The sequence below is a fragment of the Corvus kubaryi genome, unplaced genomic scaffold (assembly GCF_017639235.1).
Source record: "Corvus kubaryi isolate FWS band 111438036 unplaced genomic scaffold, C.kubaryi_AGA036_p1.0 split1-37374, whole genome shotgun sequence".
In the NCBI taxonomy this organism is placed as follows: Eukaryota; Metazoa; Chordata; class Aves; order Passeriformes; family Corvidae; genus Corvus; species Corvus kubaryi.
The window spans coordinates 3,225,140-3,250,920 of record NW_024582079.1 but is presented as its reverse complement, the minus strand read 5'-3'; the positions used below and the strand labels follow the sequence as shown (position 1 = coordinate 3,250,920).

General features: G+C 43.1%; 1 protein-coding gene across 5 annotated transcripts in view; it reads right to left on the bottom strand.

The window, feature by feature from the left end:
- Window positions 1-822: 822 nt before the first annotated feature.
- The window catches only part of LOC121657814 (delta-sarcoglycan), a 256,422-nt gene continuing 231,463 nt past the window's right edge, over window positions 823-25,781 (bottom strand). For all 5 annotated transcript variants that reach the window (XM_042013936.1, XM_042013939.1, XM_042013938.1 and 2 more), the window contains 2 exons: window positions 3,608-3,731; window positions 823-1,974 (listed from right to left, as the gene is read on the bottom strand). In XM_042013936.1, coding sequence (XP_041869870.1) covers window positions 1,801-1,974; window positions 3,608-3,731 — 298 coding nt within the window. In that variant the 3' untranslated portion in view covers window positions 823-1,800. The remainder of the gene's footprint in view (window positions 1,975-3,607; window positions 3,732-25,781) is intronic.

Genomic DNA, 25,781 nt, shown 5'->3' with positions numbered 1-25,781 from the left:
CTAAACTCCATAGAAATCTTCTCTTTGAGTCCAATCAGTTTTGGATTAAGCCAGAATTGTTCGTCTAAAAAAGGGAAAAAAAAAAATCAAATCCTGGTACTCTCAAGACTACAAGAAAATACACAAAAAGCTGTGAAAAAAATGAATGGGCTAAATTATTTCTAAAGATTTCTGTCAGCTATGTTTTATCTTGAAGATCACTTGAAGAATACCAGCTTTGGTTAGGTATCACTAGGGATGGGCACAGATCTGTCTTATTTGCACATGAGGTAATATTTCAAAAGCATCTCAGTGGCTTAGAAACCTTGCTGTCCTCGTGAGATTTACTGTGACTTGGAAACTTTTGCCATAATTGGTATATTTGGGTTTTTAAAGGATTTTTACACGCATGTGGATGAAATTATGGGTCAGAATTCAATGATCTGGACTCTTCTTATTGTTTTCCAAAACTTCAAAAGTGGAAATATGTTATCAGATCAGATTTTTGTGTTTTATCCTGCCTGTGACTCCTAGAATTTAAAATAAGGAAAAAATCCAACCATGATAAGATTCAACCACAGAGTTTTAGGGATTCAAATTCTAGAGGAACCAGCATCCAAAGCCCTTCCTTTCAGTACTCTGGCTTTGTCACAATCTTTATAAATCCTTAAAAAAAGTCTTTCATTGTCAGCATCTCTGATATTTGCAGTTTCTGTCAAACGTAAATGACCCTGAACTGTATATCTTGAAAAAAAAGATGACAAAAATTCTGGTGTAGCACCTACATTATACACTTAATTTTATGATTTTCTCAGTTTCTAGTTGATTTCCTCTGTTTCTACCGGTATTTAGGCAATGTCCAAATCTTAAATCTTCACACCTTCACACCAAATATGTTCAAAATTAAAGGTGTTAATGGGGAGTGTGTAGGGTGATCCAGGACACCTGTTAACAAAGGAGGTTCGTGATTTTTCTGTTTAGTCCAACTTCCACAATTTTTTCCTTCCAATAACTAAATACAGCATCAGTTTTGCCAGCACAGAGATGATTTTACATAAGTGTTAGACCTGATGTGTCACACCTGAATAGCACAAGGCACCCCTGGCCATGCACAGGCAAGTGTTGAATCCCTTCAGAAAATTACATTTATTATTTCAGCAAAAAGGTCTGGACTCCTCTACTGGCCGAGTGCATCCATCTCTCCCAACAGGGAGCCATGCTTTGGGTGATAATTAACGAGTAATTAAAGAGTGATTTAACCTCAGGTATCTTGGATCACTGTAAGTGATCAGCACAAGCACATCTGGCTATTTTGTTGTTTTTTAAATTATTTATTTTTCATGCCACTGATTTAATGGCGCAAAAATCATCAGAGATGCGTCTCTTCCCTTTGGATGCTGGTGGGTCTGCATTGGTTCCAGGGTCTTGCCCAGCCAGCAATCCCATTGCTCTGAGAACATGATCAAAAACGAGGGGTGATCACTGCACTGTATTAATACAGAAGGGTCCAGGGGAGCATCAGATCCAATTCTGCAGATTGTACCAGTAAATTTTGGTGTGGGAAAGAGAGAAATGCTACACAAATGTAACAGGGTCACCCTGGGATTCCTTGTACTGAAACATCGTTTTACACAGAGGATATATATATATATATATCTTATATATATATTTTTTATATATATATTCACACACACGCGCGCGCACACACAAAAAAAGTCTTTGATAGGCTTTCTGTGTTCTAGTAAAAATAGTTGGCAGCTGGATCTGTGAGACCAGAACTGGCTTTTGTGCTGCCTGCGATGCCCCACTGCAAATTGTCTCTCAAAGGCAGACGCTCGTGTTTATCTGGCAGGTGGAGCTGCTGCCTGCCTGAGACAGGAACAACCTCCCATTGGGACACACACAGAGCTCGTAGATTTTTTGCCTGGACCCTGCAGAAGAGGAAGATCCTTGAGGCAAGTTAGGTAGTTTGATTTTTGCAGAATTCAACGTTATCTGAAGTCAGAGGTGGCGAGAGAGAGAGAGGAAAAAAAAAGAGAATTAGCGGAGAGCTGTTTTTTCTGATGTTGTTTTTAAAGAAGCTTCCTCCAGATAATGCAGCTGCTACAAAAACTGGGTAGGGAAGTGTTTTAGGATGGGAAAGTCTGACACAAATCTGGGTGAGCACATTATCTGCCTTTACCACGAGCTCCAGTTTGTTTCTGCTGAGGTACCCACCATGTTTTCTCGGCTCGTAACTTCCTGGGACACCTCCCAGGAATCCAATCCCAGGTTTGGAGTGACCCAACCAGAGGTACCCCACTATCAGATGGGGAGCACAGATGGTTCACACCCATCCAACGACCCTGCTCCTCCATCAGGATTTCTGACACCGTGATCCCATTGCCAGTTATGCTTGCAGGCTCCCAGCACGGACTTTTATGTATATTTTATGTATACATTATGTATTTTATTTTATATTTATATTTTATTTTATATTTTATTTTATATGTATTATGTATATTTTATGCATATTTTATGTAGATGTGTAACACTTTTGTGTATATTAAAAATAACTGAAACGCTGTAACAAGACCTAAATTCCTCCTTACAAACCAACATAAGGCAAACAACATGTGGCAACTCTCAGACACGTGGCAGCTGCAGGGGAGTGCTCTGACATCAGCCAGAACACAGTAAATAACCTGAACCCCAGAATAATAGGAGGCAACTGACAGCACTTGGAATTACGGTTAAAATCTCCAGTTTTAGTATCCAACCATCTCATGTCCTGCAAGATACAGGTCAATTTATCATTTTAAAAGCAGCTTAGTGTTGAAAGTGACTGCTTGAAGTTGTGAAATGCCTTGGATTTCAATCTCAGGGTATTAGGTAGGGGGTTTTTTTGGTACTTTTCAGAGGTTTTTTTGCTAACACCTATGATCTAGGTTTGGATTGTCTTAAAATGCAAATGTTTAGAAATAACAGAAATTGCAATTAAAAAACTGGGAGCTCCTCAGCTACATCCTTTGGTGTCTTCCATCACTGTGGCAGGAGGGGGGGATAAGAACCATGTGCCCACATAATTTTGTGACACCAGAAGAGGCTTAACTCAACACCTATTTTACTTTTGCTCTATGTTATCAGTCTTAGTTGTTCTCTCTTCCCCTTGGGAAGTTTCTCCAGTGCAACAACCTGTGTCTTCTAATGTTCGCTTTCTTTCCAGAATGAAACATCAGCCACAAAAGCTTTTCAGATCAATACCAGTGAATTAAGCTCCTCTTATAGAAAAATATATGATAAAAGATTTAATTATGTTGGCCAAGTAAATCTTATTTTAACATGACATGGGAACAAAGAATTTAGGAGCACTGTGCATTTAACGGCTGCATAAATCTGCTGGAACAACAGATGCTATTATCCATGCACTTTAAAAATAATGAATCAGCCTTTGCCACGGAGTGAGCCTCATTTGCATGGGATGTGTTCAATCAGAGTGAGCAGCACTGAAGTCAGGAGAGCCCATTGCTCCCGGGCTTTCATACCAGCACCTCGAACGCAGCAGCTTGGAGACCCGCAGGGCTACGGATCTGCAGGGGATCCGTGCCTTGGCTTGGCTTTGCTGCAGGGCTTGATGTTTATCACTTACCTCTCCATCTTTGGATTCCAGCCTGAGCTCTGTCCTGCACGTGGCCTTCAGGCTGCCGGCCTCGGCGTTGATCTCGATGCCCTTCGGAGCCTCCATCACCAGTGCGCGCGTGGGCGACTCCAGCCTGCAACACAGAGGGGTTACACAGCCCCGTGGGCTCAGTGCTCCTGCTCAGGCTGCTGTGCTGCACCTGAGACCCTGCTGATGTTCACGTTCTCACCTGCTTTCAGGGGAAAACGTTTATGCAGTGTGGTGAAACACACCACAAATCTGATCTGCTAACGTTCCACGCCAGCTTTGCTATGCTGGGCCAAGAGAAAAGGGACAATAAAGCTGCCCCCATGGTCAGCTTGCTCTTATTTCTAGTTCAGATTTCTCCCTAATCAGTGCTAACGGGGTATCAGCAAAGCTGAGTACCTACACAGGGAATGCGAGTGCTTCTCTTCCTCAAACCACTCTTCAAGCAGGAATAAATTAGTTCTCCTGATTTCCTGTAATGTGAGGTTTGGAAGGGTTTAGGGATACAAGAAAATCAATGAAAACAATCAGTCTGAAGACCCCAGACTTCGTGGTCTCCTGTCCTAGGCTCACATCACACCAGGCATGACCATGTGCTCTGCACAGCTTCAGCTGCTCCTAACCATGGATACACTGCACAGCCCTGTAACAGCACTGCTACACAGCCAGACCTTTTACTTCAGCAATTGGGGTTAATGCTGTAAAGTGCAGAAGCACAAGGTTCAGTCTTCCTTGTTCATCATCCATTTTTAGGTCTTCTATTATACTTGTCTCTTTCTTATAATACAGTCTCTCATTACTTTCTGCATTGCAAATGGTAATAAAAAACCAACTCTCTCTCTTTGGGAATATCCTCTTAGTTGATTTTATGACCATTTATTTACTGTACCATCACAAATCTAGAGTCTGGCCTCTACAGGTGAAGCAGATGGGAGGGCTGGAACAGAAGCTGCTCTGCTTTGCCTGTTTTGGGCTGGCAGCACTGACCAAAGCACCACCCCCAGCTCTCTTGGGCAGCTCTCAGGGTTTGCCTGCATCAGCTCTTTCTCTGCTCTCCATATATGTAATCATTTGTGCAAGTAAGTGTATTCTTAAATAGACTCCTGCTGGTACTGAGACAACATTATGGGAGACTGAGGGAATTCAGCTGTATTTACTGCAGCCAACAGTTCAATAAAGCACAGGCACAGCTCCCTCTGCGTGGCACTTTTCAAGTTACGACTTTCCCTCTTTTCAGTGTCTTCATATTGCTGCTTTTGAACATCTTTCCCTCCAGACCCCAAACTCATCCATAATTTCCTCGCTGACTTAACTAAATTTAAATTTCAGGGAGCAGTTGAGGCATATGTGGCCCAAGGAATGAGCATGGTCTCGGTTAGCAGCCTCTGTACAACCCTTCTGAGCTGCTTTTTGTTTCCTGCAGGGAACCCACATTCTATGTAAACCTTCTTTTGATTCCCTCCACTACTGTCAGCCCTCAGCTGGTTCCTCTATGAGGAACCTGAGGTTAGGATTGCTGTAACTCACATTTTTTTTCCTGCCTGACTGAATTGCAGATCACACGGAGGACAAAAAGCTGTCTGACCCGTATTTTCCCTGGAGATTTCTGCCCAGGGATACAGTACACTCTCACCCTTGCTGTACCTCACAGGCTGGTGTTTGCCCTAAAAAACAAAGGACCCTCTGCTTGCCCTAAGCCCCCAGGATGTGTGCTGCAGTGCCTGGAATGCAGGCACACGTTCCCTCTGCTCCCCAGGCAGGATGCTCAGGAGGAGCAGCAGAGAGCTGGGGCCAGTTATATCCTAAATCATGTAGCTAAATTCACCAGAGGATGTGTCCAAACCCCAAGACAGCTGAGCTAATCTGAGGATAAAATAATTCCTAAGAACACGGCCAGGTGACTCTCCAGCTCTCCTGCATCTCAGTGACTCTCCAATTTCTTTGATGTCCTGGCTGTCTCAATATATTTGTTCATCTGTTAATCTTTTAGCTCTTCTACCCACTGAGAAATAAATCTCCTAAGTGCAAAACAGTGTTCAGACACCACAGTGCAAACACACTGATTTGCAGCAGCACTCAATTCCTGCTCTGTACAGGGGCAGCCTCCCAGTCCCACACTTTTACTGGTGAGTGTGGAGAGCTGGGAAATCCCTGGATGTCTTCCCGTGGTGGGGGAGGATCAAGAGAGGACCTTCTTGCACATCTTTCCCTGTGCACACAGGTCCCCTGAACACCAAACTGAGTTCAAATTCAAGCTCTGAATAAGCTACCAAGGATTTGGAGTGTCCTAGATAACACTGCCCCAAAGTTTTATTCTCTTTCACATCTAATGAAGTGACAGCGTTGTTCTCCCTCTTCCACCTGAAGAAGTGGAATAACAACATCTTACAAACACTTTTGAAACCCATGTGATTTTTGGACACATTCTAATCCATGCAGAACTTCTTTCCTCATGGAGGCACAAAGGACCCTCTCCAGCACCTCCCAACAGCCCACAGTGTGATGTGGGACAAGGACACCCCAACAGCTGGGGCTTTGCTGCTGCTCCATCACCCCCCTCACTACCTCAGACAGCAGCAATCTTGCTGACACACTGAGTCAGCCCCAACCCAACCTTTTAATGCTGAAAATACAACTTTAAAGCCCAGAGATCTTTTCAGAACCTTAAAACTATGGAAACGATTGAAAGTACTACAACAGCAAAGTGCAGCTCTTCTAATAATGAAAACCTTGGGCTGCAGCCCACATGGCTTTGTACTTGTGCTGTGGTTTGGTGCCTGACTCTTCTCTCTCCTCCATGTTCCACACTGGTGTAAATCCATCTGTTTCATGGGACTCTTGTCCCAATTTATGCTACTGTAAAAGAGGACAGAAAGGTCTTAAAAATTGTTTCCTTGGTATTTAAGGGGCATATGTTTGTAAGGGATTTCATTTGATTATTTTCTGATATCCTGAATAAATCCCTGAGACACCTGACCATAAACCAGGAGCTGCAAAATCTATGCAAAGCCAGAGCAAGCAGCTGAGAAGTTTATGGGGGTTTGAGCAATGTTTACTGAACACTTTCATTTGAAGCAGGCATTTAAGAGATGCTCTGCTTTTAAACCTAATTCTGCCTTCCAGAGCAGAACCAATTTGAAGACTAATAATGAAAGAAAATGATTTAGAGATGAACAGATAATTTGTTCAAAATCAACATTTGTTTTCCAGTGTGATACTCCAGAGCTTTTAGTGGGATTCCCATCTCCTGGTGAGGTGTAAGCCTGTACTTAGAGCAGTAGGCTGGAAAGGTGGCTGCATGAATATAGATTGTTTCATTATTTGCTCCTGCTCTTGAATTTTCCATCCCAGCAATTGGCACATAAGCCCTTTTTATTGACCATGGGTGCGGCTTATTTTTGCTCCAGTATTTGCAGGACTGGATTTTGACCTCTCTCACAGAGCTGGGCAAGAAGGGTAAATGCACTGCTGTGCACAGTTACAGCTTGCTGAATTCAGCACTGAGATAAGCTCCTGCCATGAAATCGCTCCTGTCCCACCTACAGTCTCCTAGGAGGTGGATGAAGAGACATTCTCCTGTCTGGGTGACTCACCACAACATGGGAACTACTCCTCTGGATCCCAAGGTGTCATGTAAGTCCAAATTTTTTTTAAAAAAAGACACAAGTAACAGGATTTTCCGAACTATCCAAGTTTCCAAGTTCCACTTATTACAACAGGTGTTAGCCACTTTCGAAAATCACACTGAGCACCTAAATGCCATAACAAATCTGACCCTTAATCTCAGTTCTTAGTTCTGCAACAGAGGTAATAGCACTTCCCAATTCCATAGGGAGGATGGAAAGATAAATATATTAGCAGTTGTGAAGCATTTAGATACTGCAATAACTGAGGCCAGGGAAGTTACCATCGCCAGGGATAAATGGCTGGCACATGGATAACTGATCTCTCCAAAACCCCCAGAAATTGCTGGAAATTTTGTGCTCCTGAAACTCAACAAAGGAGAAAAAATTTTCAGTGTCACCCCTGCTTTGCTTTGGGAACTTTAGCAGTAATTTAAAGGAGATCAGCACATGAGTTTGTATTGTGGTTCTGGAGAAAGTCATTCCTTGGAAGAATCATTACTTACCCAGATTTCTAGTTTTTATTTCCTTCATCATAAACAGTCACATTCATCACTTCAGTACCATGGAATCTATTTCCTTCTTGTCCCTCCCCTCACCATCTCCAGGATAACGCAGCAATTTCCTTACTCTTACAAACAGCCTTTTGAATTTGGGGAAAAAAAGAGGGTATTAAAGATGTGAAGGCAGTATCATCTGTGGTTGGAGGCTGCTGATGTTCTGCCAACAGAGTGGACATAATTCTGTTAAAAAGTAAAATTTAATGTAAATAGTTCAGGGGGAAACTTCACCCAGCTCCAGCACTGATGCAAACGTGACTTGCAATCTGTGCCTTGCACCGAAGGTTACAGCAGAGCAGAGAGATGATCCTGAACATGTGAAAGGAGCTTGTGTGAGCTGAGGACCTTCTGCTGCCACTTTGGAATTGTTCTCATTTTATTACTTCCTTTTTTCTTTTTTCTTTTTTTTTTTTTTTTTTGACAAGGAATGGCCTCAAGCTTCAGAATTCCTTGTCCCTACCTGGGGCTTTTTCTGTGTGGCGCATAAACGCTGCTTGCAGTGTGGAAATGGAAAGAGAAGTTCATGCTCAGGAGATGAGGAGCATATGATGCAGCACTGTGGTAAAAGGAGCTAATTTAATTTTGCTTAGAAACCTCTGGACTGAGAATAGAGCATGTATTACTGCAGCTGTAGCCCATTACTTCTAATGACTCTAATTATTTCTTATGGTATCCATCTGACCAGCCATAAGATTCACGTTGAGCATAAAATTAGCCAGTGTTAGCACTGTGCCTCCTTACATCTCATACAATTGGTAAATTATGCCAGCAAGTAAACACGGAGCTCCATCAATTTGCTGGTAATGAACCAGCATCTCGGGCTGAAATTTGTTTTCAATTTTAACTCCCTTGTTTCAGTGAAATCAATGGGATCACCCATTCACAGTGACTTACACTTCTGACTTCATTATTTGTGCGTTATCTCATATATGTCTACTCCTAGAACAAAACAGAATGCTTCTCTCCCTATTAACTGGAAGTTAATTAGGTTTTACTGAATTGCAAAGAAGCCATGGTTAGTTTCTGTTTTTAGAATGCTTAGAAACATTTTTTCTTTTTTAATTGTCTTGGCTTGTATTGGAACAGAAAAATGTTTGGGAGGAGGAACAACAGGTTGAGCCTGGACTTGCCCGGTGAAAACCTCAACTGAACATAAGCTCAAACAAAATCTTGTCATCTCCCAAAGACCAAAAGGCTCTGCCCTGAGCTTCACCCCTCATCACTAGAATTCCTTCCTGCTGGTATTGTCATTTCATGAGAAAAGCATAGGCTAAAATATGGCAAGAACAGCGAGTCTGATATAACAGGAAAGAGAAAAAAAGGGGGCTGGCCTTGGTACATCAGAGCGAGAGGTTGGAACCCAAAGGGGAAAACACACAGTGTCTTTTTCTGAGACACCATGACTTTGACAAAATATGACCTAAGTGGTGCAACACAAAAGCAGAAAGCACTCTGAGAGCTTACAGAAGAGATCATCACTGATAAGAAAATATGTATCCCTGATATTTATTGCCTAGCACTGACATAAATCTTGTTTTCAATTACATGTTAATGAAGCACACCAATTACTGTTTGAATAGGGACATCTGATTACAGTCTCAATCAACACAAATAAATCTTGCTTATGGAAGGTTTCCAGGGTACTTTCTTTAGAAACATTAATTAGAGAAGTAAACAAGGATATATTATTATCATGTCATCCAACTGTAAACCCTTCCTACTGCTGTAAATACTGGTTAGTTTGACAGTGTGCATCACCATAAAGTTTCCAGTGCTCATGCTGCTAATCTAGTAAGTAACAATTCCAGTGCAGCCATAATCTGAAAGAGATCGTTATGGCTGGGGGTCCAAAACCTTATGCAATTACTAATGTGATACAGTGAACAGTAAATGAAAATTATTTTAGCTATCTCCACACACCACGGTTAATTCCCAAGCAAAACCCACCTAAATCTATCAGAGACCTGACAGGTGCAGAGGTCTAATGATGCTTTATTGGAAATTACAGTTTTCTAATTGAGTTAGAGATAAGTCTGGTTCAAATGGCAGGGGGTGCAACAATCTTCTGCACTGTATTTGGGCAACACAGATGCTAAAGAGATTTTAAACGAAGCTGAGCCAAGAGAAAGGTAAAAAGAAGTTGAGAAAGGAACTACCCTTGTGCTAACTTTGATTGTAAGGTTTGCTGTTTCCTTGGATAGGGAACCTAGTGTTTACAACTCTTCTTTCTTCTCTTTTACATACAGCTCTTACAGCTTCAAGAAATGCTTCATCACCAGCAGTGTAATAAATCTGCTGCTGGTTTTGGTAACTTCATCTCAGAGCCCAGTGGACCAGTTTGTGCATTTTTCACCCAGTTTCAGTTATGGGTACTGTGTTCAGCCAATTTTTCCTGAAGAGGGTTCATGCTAAAACAATACTCTCCTGACCATGTAATGGACATATCTTCTTATCTCTTCAGAGACCACAACTCTGTGAGAAGGGCTAACTAACAGGAGCGGCTTGAAACCCCCACAAAGCAGGTCACAGCCAGCATCAGGAAAATGATTAAAAGATTTGAGAGGGTCTAGACAAGTGTGTAATCAGAGGAATTTGTAGGTAGGGTACTGTCTTGCAGCACCAAGCAGGTGAGAACCAGCTTTCATCCTCCCTCCAAAAAAATGCCATTCCTCAGCAACAGGAAAGGTTTGAACATATGGTTCCTCCCACCACACTGCAAATCCCCTGTTGCAGTCTTCAGTACACTTTGCACTCGCTGAGGCTTATTCAGAGCACTAAAAAGCAGTAAAACTAGGAAAACATGGAGCAGTCAAAACACAATTGTAAATTCTTTGTGATTGCCTACCATGCTACAGCACAGGAACTGCTGAAGGCAAAGTAATTATGTAAAGTTGTCTTAAATGCCTTAGGGTATTTTTTTTTTTTTCTTTTTTACATTCAAAGTGATTTCTGGAATAGTTTACCAGGAGCCAAATATAGTATTTAGAAGACAAAACCTGAGATCAAGCAGAAGATATCAAATTAATCTAGGGAGAAAAATGACAGTGTGAAACTATTGAGATCTAGTTTCATTATGAACTGGAGAAGTGGTGAAGGGCAGAGATTGTCTAAGAAAAAAGTGCAAGATTAATGTTTAACGAAGTGGAGGTATGGCTGAGAAAATTAAAATCATCTGGATAATTAAAAAAATTCTCTTGCTTATAAATCAAGGAGGGAAATTATAATAGAAATTGGGAGATAGTTGAACATGATGTATGGTAAATACAGATGTAGTTTAAAAAGATGATGTGTTTAAGCAGACAGAGAAAGGATTCAGGGATGTAAAAATAATTATTCCTATTCCAAGTGTAGAGATGACTGCAACGTCCCTCTCCTCACCTGGGGGTGGTCCATCTTTCAGCCTTAACTGACAAGCTGGGACACCCAGAGCCATCTGTGTGCCATGTGGTGGGAAACCTCCATGTGACAGCACCTGACTGTGGCCAGAGGAAGATGATGAGTGACCAGGAGCCTCATCCTGAGCTGGGCAGAGCTGCTGTGCACTGCTGATCACACCTCGATTAATAAACCACACCAGTTCTGGGTGGGACTGAGAAAACCCAGCCCACAGGGGAGGGTCCTGTCTGTTGACATGGTAGGGACAAGTTGGACAGGGCTGGGAGCAACCTGACCTAGTGGGAGGTGTCCTTGCCCATGGCAGGGGGTGAAATGAGATGATCTTGAAGGTCCTCTCCAACCATTCCAAGATATCTCTGAGAGTAACCAGCCACACTGTGAAATTCAGGAACAGAGAGTCAGCTCTGGCTGCAGGGAACCAAAGGACAGATGCCCCCTCTCTTGGCATGCCCAGAATTGGGACAGAAAATGACATTATCACAGGGCAGGCTGAGCTCTAACCAAGGCACAGGGCTGCTGTCGATGCCACTGGCTGGCACTGAATATATTTTTATATAATTATTTAATAATTATTTTTATTATAAAAACCTGACCACAGCTTCTTGAACAGTTACATAAGCTGGGTCAAAACTGCTCAAATAGCAGTCTGGAAATTTCTTCGTTGTGGTAAGCAGGGGGCTTGGAATTGCAGTGTGGCTGTGCTTGTGATTCCAGTGCCCACAGCCTCCCTGCACTCCCTAAACCAACAGGTTACACCTCATCTACTACCTAAACCACCTATTTATTTTGCTTGCTATGTAACTTCTTGCAATAAATTAAAACAAATCGAAAGAAAATAAATTCCTCCTCCTGTTGGCTGCATTAATGACCACGCTCATTTCGTACATGGAGAAAAATAATTACTTTTCATGTTACCATAATTGCCTAAACCACAAATGCATTTTTTAAGAAACAAAGGTTGGGCTGGTGTAAGTTTCTAATTACAGGTTGAAAGCTTCTAATTAAAAGGCATATATTGGAAGAAACCCTTTCAAGTAGAATTGCAGAAGAGGCTGCTAAGATTGGGTATTAACTTGATGCACTGTCACTGTGCCAGGGGGGAGAAAGAGAAATAGAAACCGAGTGTTGTGGCTCTTCCTCGGGGCCACTGACACCGCTTGCTACCCAGTGTCTGACAAAGTGCTGCCCTGAGAGGGCACACAGAGGTGATGAACACATCACACAGGAGATCTGTAGGGCCTCTGCATTTCTTAGCAACCCTGAGCCACTGGTGCAGGGACAGCGATGCTGTCCTGGAGGCAATGGTTCAGGCTTCAATCAGCTTTTTCCTGAAGTCTACACTGGCTGCTGGATGGTGGCAGGAGGACAAAACTGGAGTCAGGCTAAAATGATGAAACATGATGAAAAGATGGATACTTGAGTCAGGTGAAACTTGCTGGGTGAACAATTTGTATTTGTTAACATAACACACGTGCTCTGTTTTGGAGTGACTGTCATGTGCAGTCAGTGCCTGGATGAATTTGGGCCAAATCTCTGCTACTTTCATGATTTGCTCTTCTGCTTTACTTTGAAAGAAGGCAGCATCGTGTAATTTTATCATCTTATTCTCCTGTTTTTCAGAGTGTTGAAAATCCTGCAGAGCAGACCAGCATGTCATCCCTGACAGAGAAATTGCTTTTCCTGTGATAACCCAGTGTACTCCAATGAGAGGATTACTGGCAGGGGTGCAGTGCTATGCAAATATTGCAGTCATTAGCATCAGGCTTTGCACGCAGTCTCCTGGATCAGAACTGCTTGAGGAAGAGAAGGGATGTTAATCTAGATTTTAATTTTAAAATTATTTTTGAAGTTTGTCTGCCGTGGGATTTTCACCTGCTGTTTGGTCAGCCATAAAGGAAAAGGGTCAGATGGATTAAAATCTCACATGAGTAGTGCTCAGGCTCAGCCTCCAGCACTCACTGCAGTGATGATTTACTCTTTCTCTTCTCTGATGATTTATTCTATTCCTTCTAAAATACCAGTGTTAATAGTAAATCACTAACAGTGAGAAATACAGAGATAACAAAGCTAAAAAGGATTTGGAATGGCAGAATAAAAAAACCTGCTGGAAAAAAATAGGAGTGTCTGTATGCATCACCTACTCAGTGGTGATACCCTTTGGAAACGTGTACACACTTGCCTAAGTGGATTTGAAGAGCTTATTTAGCATGACAAATTGGCTGCAACCTGATGGGTATTTCTGAAAACCCATTTATGGACCTTCAGACACTCACATTCCCGTGGCATATCCATTCATTGTACAGTCGATTTATAATGATTCCACCAAATTAAATCTTTATTAACAAACTTATTGACTCTGGCTTTGACTTATTGTCCCCCCTTTTAATTAACTGCAGTAATGAGACAAGCAACATCCAATGTAACAACTGACCAAACATTTTGTTTAAAACCTGCCGTTTATTTCAAGCAGCTCCACAAAAAATGAAGGCTGAATTGCTATTTGCTAAATGTCAATTTTCACACTCTGTTGAACCTTTTCTGAAGGCTGTCAACCACAAATCTGCAGTCATCTTTCCCCCTCTGATCAGAGCTATATAGAGCATATAACAGGTTTTCAGTTACTTTTCATTTTTATGCAGAAGATGTACCATTTTCTGTTCCCAGTATACTTTTAAAAAATGGTAAATGTGCTTAAATTGTAAATGTGAAGGGGTCCATATGCCAAGGCTGTGGCCTCTTTCACAGTCACAAGTTACACCAGCAATATGGTCCCATGTCTGCATGTGCAAGGGCACAGAAATGATCCTAACTCCTCAAATCCAGCCCATTATCTTGCAACAATACTGCACCATCCTCTTTTCCAAAGTGCTGGGCTCCTGCTCAGAGTTGGGAATGTTTTCTCCTCCAGATCACTCGTTCTCAGCCTTGCTTTGGGAGGAACACTGAAGCAAAGCCAAGGAATGGGCAAGACCACCAAGGGCAGAGACTGTGAGAGGGGCCCAGGGCTCCTCCCGGTGACCTTTTTGGCACAGAGGAGTTTGGAAGGGCAGTGGGAGGGATGAGGAGTATTTGAACAAGTCAGGCTCAAAGCTCTTTGATAGTGTCGAACAGAAAATCTCACAGCTCTTTGAGATTTCCAACTAATTTCTTGCTTTCAAATATGCAGAAGAGAATAGTTTGGGAAATGGTGTAGAGAAAAAAACAAAGGAATTCTGTGGGTGGGTGGAGGGAGGAAAGGAGCAGAGAGAAAAAGAGATCAGGGAAAAAAAAAAAAGCCCAACTTGCTGAAAAAGAGAGTATAGAGATGTCTCCAAAGGGACTACTTTAATTCAGGGAAGAGGATGTTTTGCAAATTCTTAGCATCAATTTATTTTCAGCTAAAACCAAAACTGTTTTCTATTTATCTTTTGCACATAATCACTCCCGAGTAAAACATGCATTCAGAGGTAAGGCTTGGCAATCTTTCAAGACAGATATGCCAGATGATATTTTTCTTAACTACAAGAGATACTATTGAGCCTGCTGGTGGCAATTCACCATCTGCTGGGAGATGGCCCTGCTGGCATGAATCCCCCTCTTCCTAGGGGAGGGACATCCCTGTCCTGCCTCACCTGGTGGGAACTGGGAGCTATGAAACCCTGCTGCTCACAGGTGTGTGTCTCACAAAGCTCTGATTCCTTCTTTTGGCTCTCCTCTTGCTATGTGATTTGTTCCATGGTGCTGCTGCTGGCATCCACTGTGTAAGTTGTTGACCTTGTTCATTTTAAGGCATGAAAGCTCTTCTCCTGCTCCTTGGGCCAACCACAGCAAAATGAGAGTATGTTCAACATTTCTTGACTCGTGCAAGGTTCCTTCCATTTTTCCTTGGGCAAGTCTGCATTTTGACTGTAATAACCTCCCCTGGATGTCTCTTTAGCAGATAACAGAGAGACAATTCCAGTTGCTAATGGAAGAGGTCAAATGGAGGTGAAGTGAAATAGATTAAAAACCAAAAAAGAACTGATGTCAGAAAAGCTGCTGTACCACTCAGTGGCATAACCCCTTCCTAGAACAGGTTTTTGGCTGGGATTTTCAATTCATTTTACACTATTTTATTTTGATTTTAAGAAGGCAGGCAGAGAACTGGCTTTGTGGCTGAACCACTGGGTTTCAATTTCCAGCCCTGAGATGAAGTGCCTTTGTGACCATGGGTGAGTACATCCAATGGCCCCTGGGTTCATTAGGCCTGGTGGGGATGACTCAGCACAGCCCAGGAGGAATAATTCTCCCCAGCACAGCAAAGTGGTACAGACAGCTCTTTTCTGCTGATTTTTCCTAGTATCCAAGCCAACTCATTGGAAAACTTCCTCACAGACTGCCCCCTCTGCTGCAAAGCACAGCCCTGAGCCATCACCTCCACAAAGAACTTCACCAGATGGTCCCTGTGAGGTGGGAATACCCCCAGGTGCACAGATCTCACCCCACTGACTTCCCAAGTACTGCCTTTAAAATAAGTCAATAGAGTTACCTTGGGAACACAAGAGAAAGGAAATTGGACCTTAAAATTAACCTCAATTCTCCCTTTGCACAGCCAAACAAAATAATAATAATAATAATGAAGAAACACTGCAAGAGAAATATGAATTGTGGGTGGTTTTTATGGTCTTAGAAACCAACAATGATCAAAGCTGCAAGGTATAATTTTTTTTTTCCCTGGAATGCCTTGCTTTTTCTGAATTGCCTGCACCCCCATGGCACCTCTCAGCAGTCACATTAACACTACTGATTGTCTGCTTGGTAGGTAACAGGAAGAAAAATAAAACAGGCAAGAACTTAACTCTGTTCAGATTCCTCCAGTGCAACTGGAACGAGGATGATTTTTTTATAGTGTGGCCATCACTTCTAAAACCTTCCCAGTGAAATTTACTGCCCTGGTCTTCCTCTGTGTCAGTAACCAAAGCCACCGAGCTGGGCAGGGTGGGACTTGGAGCCTTCCCTGCTCCTCAAAATGATGGGCTGTTTCTGTTCTTTGAGGCAAAGGCTGAGAGAGGTCTTGATTTCTACCATTTGAAGCTGCCAATCTGCCAGGTTTGCAAATGCCACCTGCTCCCCAGAGCAGGGAAGGGCTCCGTGGCAAGGCTGGCCTGTCACCCCCCTGGCACGGGGAACACCAGAGCTCAGCACTCCTGGTCACACCCCCACGTCCCAGCAGCCAGAAGGGGTTAATTCCAGCTCCAGAATAAGGAATCCAGTCCTCACCTGCAGGTCCCAAGGAAATGAGAACATTTGTGTCACGCCCACACACCACACTGAGGAGCCACATTCAATTCTGGACCTCCCAGTCCAACCCACTAGCACTTCCCTGTTGCTAATGTTACTCAGCTGGGATAAAGCACATGAATGAGTCAACCTAACACATCTCTTGTTTTGACACTGCCTATCAAGCCTGCCATACAGAGCTCAGAAAATCTACATATCTGTATCAGAGAAATGCAGTAGAAAACTTCCTTCAGAGAAGTTTCCTCAGCAGGGAGGAGGCACTTGAAGCTTGTTGTTACCTTCTGCTTCCCCTTTTCAAGATGGATAAGGAATGTTCTCAATATCAATGATAAAGATTTTTCCAATGTATCCTTTCATTTTTCACAGTCAGACTTTAAGGTTGCCCAGACATCAAAACGCAACTTTTCAGTTTGGATCCAAACTTGGAGAGTGAAAGGTGAAGAACCCACAACCCCAGCCCATGTGCATCCATTTGCCAGAGAACAGCTTAATCCTGCCAGAGAAAAGCTTCAAAATGGAAACTTCAGTATTTTTTGAGCTGCTTTTCTAAAACACATTGCCATGTCCATGCACCATCCCAGCATCGCAGTGTTTCGTGGCAGCAAATATTTGCATTTCAAAGCAATTTAGAAGTGGTGGAGATGCAGTGGCCTGGAGTCCATCTGGGTTTTCTCCTGCCTGAGCCCCAGCCCTGCTGCACATCACCAGAGAGCCCATTGCAGCACATCCTGCCTGCTCTCCTTTTGTCTCTTCCTGTTTGCTTGGGACACAGCTTTGTCCCCACAGCATTATGCACAGTAAGAACTTCTTCCACCTCTAGCATTTAAAACTAATCCTATGTAAGAAAATATTAACTAAACATGCCCTGGCTACCCAAACTCAATTAGCTGTGAATTAGAAGGGAATATATTTAATATAACACGACTATTAAAAAAACCTGGAGATTTGTGAAGATATTTACATGACTGCTGGCCTGTTTCTGAAATTCTGGTGTTGCATCTTTCTGCACCCATTGTATGTGAAGGAGGTAACTCTATCTCACCTCCATGTGGTATCTGCTGCTGCATCTTCTGGCCTAAATGATTTTCATTCTTATGTAACAAACTACATTATCACTCAAGGGAAGGAACCTATTCCATCCCCAGACCCAACAGAACACAGACAAATGGGATCATGAGTCCCATCACACAAGTCCCCTCAATGGAAAGTGACCCTGACTGATACAGGAAGGGAGACAGAAATAGCTGCCTCTTACAAAACCTGGAAATTGCCAAATAATTACTTCCATCTTCCTCAGACGTTAAGTTCACTGCAGCTCTTCCCTCCATCTTACTCCAATTATTCTTGCAGTCCTTTTTCCCCCCCGTATTCTGCCATAGAGCAAGTCACCAGGTATAAACAACATTTGCTGTTACCCTAAAAATGCACATTTGCCATTTTTAGTTTACAGGTGATGACAGTAATGGAGTACCCAGGGTGAAACCACTGAAACCACACAACCCCCAAACCACAGTAAACATCCTCTGCCACTTCAAAAGAGTTCAAACCACTTCATCCCTGTGGTGGATAAGGCAGGAGCTGCAGAGAGCTGAGCTGCTCCAGTGGGAACACCTGCCCAGGGCTGCTGGGCACAGCTCTGGCCATGGATGGATGTGGAATGAAACCTGGGGCAGGTTATATCCAGCGATGCAGACTTCACTCCTAGCACGCTTCCACATTATCCTGAGTGTCTTTATCTCTGTAAAGGGTATCTTCTATAAAGCAGCCACATCCTGACAGTCATGCTGCTTTAACTTTATTGCTCTAGTTAGAGGTGTAATGTGGGGAGAGCTTAAAGAGATATAACTGGACAGGTCTGTTTTAATTGTTCCCACTAGACCTGTGCCCCATGACCTTGGACATCTACAGAGCCATAAATATGAGCTTTGATTGCTGTTCCCATAGTGACTGGCAGGAGGAACACAGTGGAGGGTGGACTAGGATCGCTTCAAGCAGGCAAGCAGCAACTGGAAATGATTAAGTTCAGAGGCTCTGGGGACACGAATGTCACTGCAGGCCAGCCAACCTGGAAGATAAACATTGCTGGGCACTGCGAAAATGATTTTTCTATTTGCTTTCCACTGAGAGAGTGAACTAGGCTACACTTTAGGCACCAGGCTTGCCAAATGAGACCGTGAGCTCTTGTGAGGCAATTTTACCAGTCCTTTCTGCTGCTGGAGATGTCAGAGTCACCAGTGGGGCCTGTCAGCCTTGTGCTGAGAGCCCTGACTGCTGAGGAGCAGAACAGCACTCAGAGCAGGCAGGGCTGATCCATGGGGAATGTTGCCACTCGGAGCAAGACACATGAGAGCCTAAACCATCCCATGCAAAGCTGTAGGGTGCCAGGATTGTCCCTGTTCAGTGCCAAAGGCAGCGTGGTTATTTCTGTACCATTCTGCATTGTGCACTGCAGGCTGTCAGGAGTTTGCTGTGGAAACAGGACACCTCTGGCATCCAACTCCACATGGATTCAGGGAGAGGAATGCAGATTGTCTTGCTCCCAGCTCTTACTTTCCCTGAGCACAGTGCTGTGAATACACAAACAGAACTCAAATAGCTCTACACTCTCCTATTTCAATATAAGAAATGGTGGAGTTTCAGGAAAAACCTACACACGTGCTGGTGGCCTGAGTATATACAAAAGCAGCTCAGGAATATTTATATTGGCAGAGGGCAGAGCAGGAAAAGCTCAGCAGCACAGGTTGTGGGTGCACTGCCTGCCCATCCACCCTGCTGCTCCTCAACTCCCCAGCCACCAGGGCCTCACACATCACAGGAGAAGGGAAGTTACACAGGGGCAAATCCAGCATCGCCAAGAGATCACTCGAAGTTATATCCCTCACAAATACAACAGCTTCACCATCTCCATGAGTATATTCAGGTTTGGAATTAAAAAGATCTCTTCTGCCATCCAAGGTAAGTCAGTAATTACTCAGAAGGAAAGCAACACTGAGTCTACCCATCCATATACTTTGTACACTCTCCAATTTACATATTTAAACTCTTCCAAGTTTGGCATCGTGGTAGCTTTAATGCCAACAGAAGACAGATAAGCCTATAAAGGAACAAGTCCAAGGCACCACTTCTCCCTTACTACATACAGCACTTACACATATTTGCATAGATCCGTTAAAAAAGCAGGGTAATGCTGACATGTTTGAAGCCAAGATTACATGGTTTTTTATGAGAAGTTTGGTGGCATGCCACAGGGAGACACTGCACTATTCTCATGGGATAATTGATCACCCCAGTCTCCTCTCCATGCCTCAGCCTTTCACTGAAAGTAGATCCCATCATTTTTCAAGTAGCTGAGTCAGATTTGCAAACTCTGCACATTCTTATATTGACCACAAGCACTTAAAGCATCAGCTGTTTCATTTTTTCTAGGTTTGGTCCCTCTATTTTTCCAATTAGTAGAAAACGCCAGAATTGTCCAATTCTTTTTTTTTTTTAATGACCAGCTTGTAACCCCCTGATAATTTATACAGTATGGATAATCCTATTTGGAAAAATAAAAGATTAAATATATTAATCTCTCAGGTGCTCAAATGGCTTCAGTTACTTTTTGAAATACAGACTGATAATAATTATTGCCTTACTGCTTTACTGTTAATCTGTCTCTCAGAAAGTGCACTTCTTGAACTGTAGAAAATGACACTTTTAAGAAGAGTTTTGCATTTTTCTGACTGCAGCAAACCATATGGAGAGTGGCTGACGGGTCCTGATGGATAACAAACGTACCAGCAACTTCCCAGAATACTTATCTCTGCAAAGAAGGGAGCTCTGCGGAAGTGGCCTGGACAGCTCCATAAATCAATGCCACACCATTAATTCCTGACAGACACTAAAAATTAAGGGATGGTCAATTTTAAGTATTGGCCCTGCATAAGTCTTGCAGTTGTTCTTTCAGGAGAGCCATAATCTCCATTTGAGAAGCAAGAGAACCATTATAGTGACCCTGCTGAAATTTCAGTCTGGCTCTTGAAGGCTAATTTCACTTTTCATTGCTTTAGAAGTGCAGCCAGATGTTGCTTTTGTTTATATAGATCTTTGTTTTCTTCCCCCTGGAAATTCAACCCAAACCCAGCATTTATTTTGCTGTATAATTGTTTATTGTAGGACAGTCCCACTGGCAGGTTGGCCAGTGCTGGAACCTCCCACAGCCTGGCCTAGGAAAGCCAGACACTGAGGGAATTGTGCTTTGCTTCACTGGGAAACTGGGAACTGGCATCCAGCTGGAGGAGAGCTTCCTCAAAGGGATGGTTTTGAAACCAACACTCTCTTCGGTATTGCATGGACATTTTGACAGACTGTGTGAGTCACAGAAACACTTTTCATGTGTCTCTGAGCACCTCTGCCTGCAGAGCTCCCATTTCCCTGGCAGTGATTCCCCTTTCAAGTCACATCAGCTCTCAAGGTATGATGCAACATCATTGAAAATGTGCATGTGTTTATTAGAGGTTACAGCTTAAAATATGCAGGCACCTTCAAATATATTTCAGACTGTGACAGCAAGCAGAGTGACTGAATGTATGTCAGAGGTTTATGATGAACTCTGAAGTGTCTTCATTTAAAAGGCAGAATCCTTTTTTTATAGGCATCCTTTATTGCTTGATTTATTCTTTCTATCTGTAACTAACCTCTAGACTCATAGATTTAGACTCCTGGTGTGATGCTGTTTGAATGCCGTGCACCTCAGAGCTCTGCAAAACGTTCTGACAAATTCATTGCTTGGTCCTCTCTCACTGTTCAGCACAATGCCAAGGGATGGAGAGATTAAATGGTGCCCTACTGTTCAACTGAGAACCCATAAAATCAACATATTTAGTGGGTGTTATAGAAAATTTGTCACATGCTAAGCAGGGAAGACAGGAAAGGAACTAGGAGAGATTTAGTGTTCCATTTTCCATCTCTTTAGCAGTATTGTCCTTGATGGTTTCAGTAAGACTTTGTTGGGATTTTTTGCAAAGGATTAAAAGCAGTGGTGGAGATGAGGAACTGAGCCTAAGTAAACGACAATATATTCTCTTCTTGAGAGAATCAACTTGATCCCACATAGATAAAACTGAGCATTTATGGAAGTATGAAGGGAACAGATGGGCCAAGGCCCAGGCTAAGGCAGCTACCAGATCCCAGGGCTGCATTCAGGACATGCATTGTTTGCAGATGTGCAGTTCCTGCAGGAACACATGCAGCGTGGTTGCACACAGTGTGACTGCAAGCACCCATTTTCAATCATACCTGTCGAGTCATTAGAGAGAGAATTTAATTTCAGAAACCTTAGGAAGAATAATAATCTTTCACCTCTGGCATTGCAGGAGAAGACACTGCCTATTTTCTATCAAAATGATCAGCTTAAATAACCTTCTGTTAATATCTATTTATACTGAAGCGAATTATACAGAAGTGACCAAGGGACACAACTCTGTAGGGCCATCATTACCTTGTGACTTCAGGGCAACTGTTCTTTGAATAAAGGCAAAGCTCTGCCCGCAGAATTCACCCTATTATTAGTAACACCAACACCATAATGGTTACCCCACACCGCCAAAGTTCCTGCTGTTCAAAGAGCTTTAGTGAATTAATCCAGTGCCTGCAGTAGGATTTGCACCCACAGGTTTGGATTTGGAGAGGAGCAGAGATGAATTGCCCAAATCTCCTGGTACTGTACAGTTGGGAATGGCTTTTCCCACTGTGCTTCAAGCACAGATCCTTCTGCTCCAGGGGAACAAGAATTGATTATCTGGTACTGAGAGGTTTGGAGGCTTTAGACAGAAGCAAACAGCAGTTATGAAAGACTGCATTTTTGTACCCTAAAAGGCTCTGTCAGAAATGTCATTTGTAATTCATTAGAAGTGTATAAAGCAGAAAAGATCCTGTTAAAGTCAGGTTTTAACCCAGGGCACTCTGGGTTTCAACCTCTGGCTGAATGCTCAGAACCTTTTCACAAGTTCCTGTTTGCTTTCTGGGTGATCCTTCTGGCAGCATTTGAGTTCCCAAAATGGTTTCTAAAAAAGCTTCCCCCTCTAGACAGATCAGCTCCTCAGCTGATTCAAGTATGATATCCTGTTTTTCCCAAGAGATTTTTATTGCAATATGAATTTATTACAAACCATTTCACATGCACACATTTTCAATCATATGTTTTGGGTCACAAGAGAGAATTTAATTTCAGAAACCTTAGGAAGCAGTAATAATCTTTAACCTCTGACATTGCAGGAGAAGATACTGCATATTTTCTATCAAAATAGACAGCTTAAATAACCTTCCATTAATTCCATTTATATTTATTACTCCTTCATTAAAGTTAAGACAGCAAATCCTTAATAAAAAACCCCTAAATTGACATTTTACTTTACTTCTTTCTCTGTCTTTTAAAATGCTAATACTTAAGGAAGTGGACAGGACATGACATATTTTTATCACTGCCACACAGTTCAGCACTAGCAGTGTAAACTCTTTGTGTCTTGCTTTTTGCCCTTATTATATCAAATATAAGCAGATTTTCTCTGAGTTCACTGGCAGGGAACATCTCCTTAGAGCAGCACATCCCTTCATTATCCAGCCCTCTCAGCTGTTCTCCAGCTCACCAGGAGACCACTTCCTCTCTGCTTTACGACCTCTTTTATGATCCTTGATGGCCTAACTTTGGGGTTTTTCAGTTTACTTTCTTGCTTGATTCCCTTGTGCCACTTTATGACATGTCCTCAGCCAGCCTTCCCACAGCCTTCCTTAATGACATGAAACCAGGCAAGGAAGCAGAGAATGTGTTTTTCTTTTTGTATTGCAAAAGGCAGGAGATAACTCATGAACTGAGGTCAACTCAACACAAGAAACAGAACTGCAGCTGAGTTCCAGCTGGAGGAAAAACTGCCAGGAGGGTCCCAAGCTCCTGACACCTATTCCTGTTTTCCTAACCCAGGGCAAAGCTCCTCTCCTTCTGCACCTCCTGCCCACACCCTGGGGTTTTTGCTCCTCCTCTCTGAAGAACTGAGCTGTGCTTCTGGTTTTTCAGGCTTTCTTCAGGCCACTCGTCTGCTTTTTGACTGTTACTGGGCTGCAATCACATTTCTGCTTCCTCATCTCCCGCATGGCCCTGAAGCCACATGGCATCATGTGAAAGAAAAGCTTTTAGGTTTGGCTTCTTCTATCCAAGGACACAATGTTCTCATGCAGCTGAAATGAAACAGGGCATTATTTTCCTTGCCAGCAAGGCTGTGTGTGTGTATTGGGGTGCATATTTACAGCAGCAACCCCTGGGACAGATGAAATGGTGGCTGCCACTTTGCCTTTCAAACCAGCAATGCTCCACCTTTAACATGGTGCTTTCACAAGTCTGGCCCCAAAAATGCTCCTTTTCTACAGTGAGTCACTCCAATGCCAATTCAGCTGGGAAGCAGAACAGGGACTGCCAGCTTCAGAGTTGTCAGCAGAACCTGGAAATGAGGCTGTGAAATCTGTGGGCTCTCAACCTCCCTAAAACAGAGATGAGAAAGAGGAACCACCTGCCAGCACAAAGGAGCTTCTGCATTTCCATTTCCTCCCTTCACGGGACACGAGTGTGCCCAAGGTGCAAGATGGGTCACCGACCTTCTCCATTCAACACTGCTGAGCTCAGGAAGGGCAGGGCAGCGCACAGCTGATGCTCACACACTGATAATACATTCTTACCATTCTAGATAAAGTAGAGACCAGGGGAGCAACTGTGGATTGTGCAGGGGTCTGCAGAGAATGACCAGGTTTGGCTGCTGGTCATTTTTAGGAAGGGGTTCTCGTGAGCCATGTGGTGAGCCCAAACACCACTCCAGAGCAGGGAGTGACATTCTTTTAGTGTGAACTCAGCAATGCTATTTGGTCAGAAATTATTTCAATTCAAAACAGCCAGAGGCACCCCAGTAACCCAGGGGACAAATCCATACTGCAGAATACACAAGAGAAGCGGAGCAGCGGCAGCCACCGCACATGAAAAAGATAAAATCAATTGATGATGAAAGGACATAGCTACTCCTGTTTGGCCTAAAGAAAGCAACTCGATTCCACATGAAACAAATGCAGAATGAAGATTCTGTAGGCACGGTGAGTATTTGGGATTTCTCTTAATAAGTATATACAAAATACGGCTTTCAAAAGGAAGGATCCCACTGTAGTTGGGGACTCATATTTCTCCTCTCTTTAATAAGGTTATGCAGCAGCTATTGATCCCTGACTACAGCCTAAAGTACAATTAGTGTATTTACAAAAACATCCTTTTTAATCACAGGCGACTTCTGTAGCTCCAAGTACCTCACTCAAACTAATAAACATTATTGCTGTGGCCCAGCCAAACCCTCTGGCACCAGCAAAGGGCAGCAGGAAACAAAACCCTGAGGAACTCCTCACTTGGGCAGGAAAGTGTCTGAACTGTCCTTCCTTATTTTGCACCAGGTTAATGAGAAGTCTGTGTTAAACGCCTCGTTTTCAGGAAGCTGGTTCCAGACTGCTGCAGTTCAGCAGGTGAAATCCCAGCTGTGGTTCCCGTGCTGGGCTCAGCATAGTGGGAACGGGGAGCTCTGCTTGCCAGACAGCTCCCAGGCTCACAGGTGAAGCCTTAGCAGGGAGATACTCCTTCTTAAAAGCAGGTACTGGCTGCTGAATAAGGCAAAGACTTTTATTTTGCCTGCTTTGCTCTTCACCTGGGGTTTTAGAAATATGTGATGCACAGCTGGAGAGACGTATGAAGGGATAGAGAGAAATATTAAAGAAAGCCATGTATTTTTCTACCCAAAAGCAAACATGGTGCTCAGTGGATTACACTCCTCTCATTTCTTTAAGATAAGAACAGTGTTCAAAGGAAAATCTCCTTCTCTTCTGAGCTATTCAGTCATTTTTGAACATGATTACATCCTAAATATCACAGTATTTGCAAAGGATTGGGATCACAGTGATAGGTGGGTAAGGTGCTTTCCTTGCCAACTTTCTATTTACTTCTGTATTTCATGCTCAATATCCTTGGTACAAATAGCTCTATCTCAAGTACAAATGTTATGATAAAAGAATGGTTTTCAGGCCTTTCACAGAGCATGACAAATGCTGTATCCCCGAGCAGCAGCACCAACTGATTCCTGGTGCAGCATATCCCGAGTGCCCTACAGAGCAGCAGCACCAGCCAGGCTCTGCTGCAAGGAAAACGTTGCCCAACTTGTACTGAAAAAAACCCCAACAGTTTCCTTGCCCATCTCTCTGGGCAGCTGTCTAATGACTGCTTTTAGAGCACTTATGGCTGCAGGTAGTCAATAACCT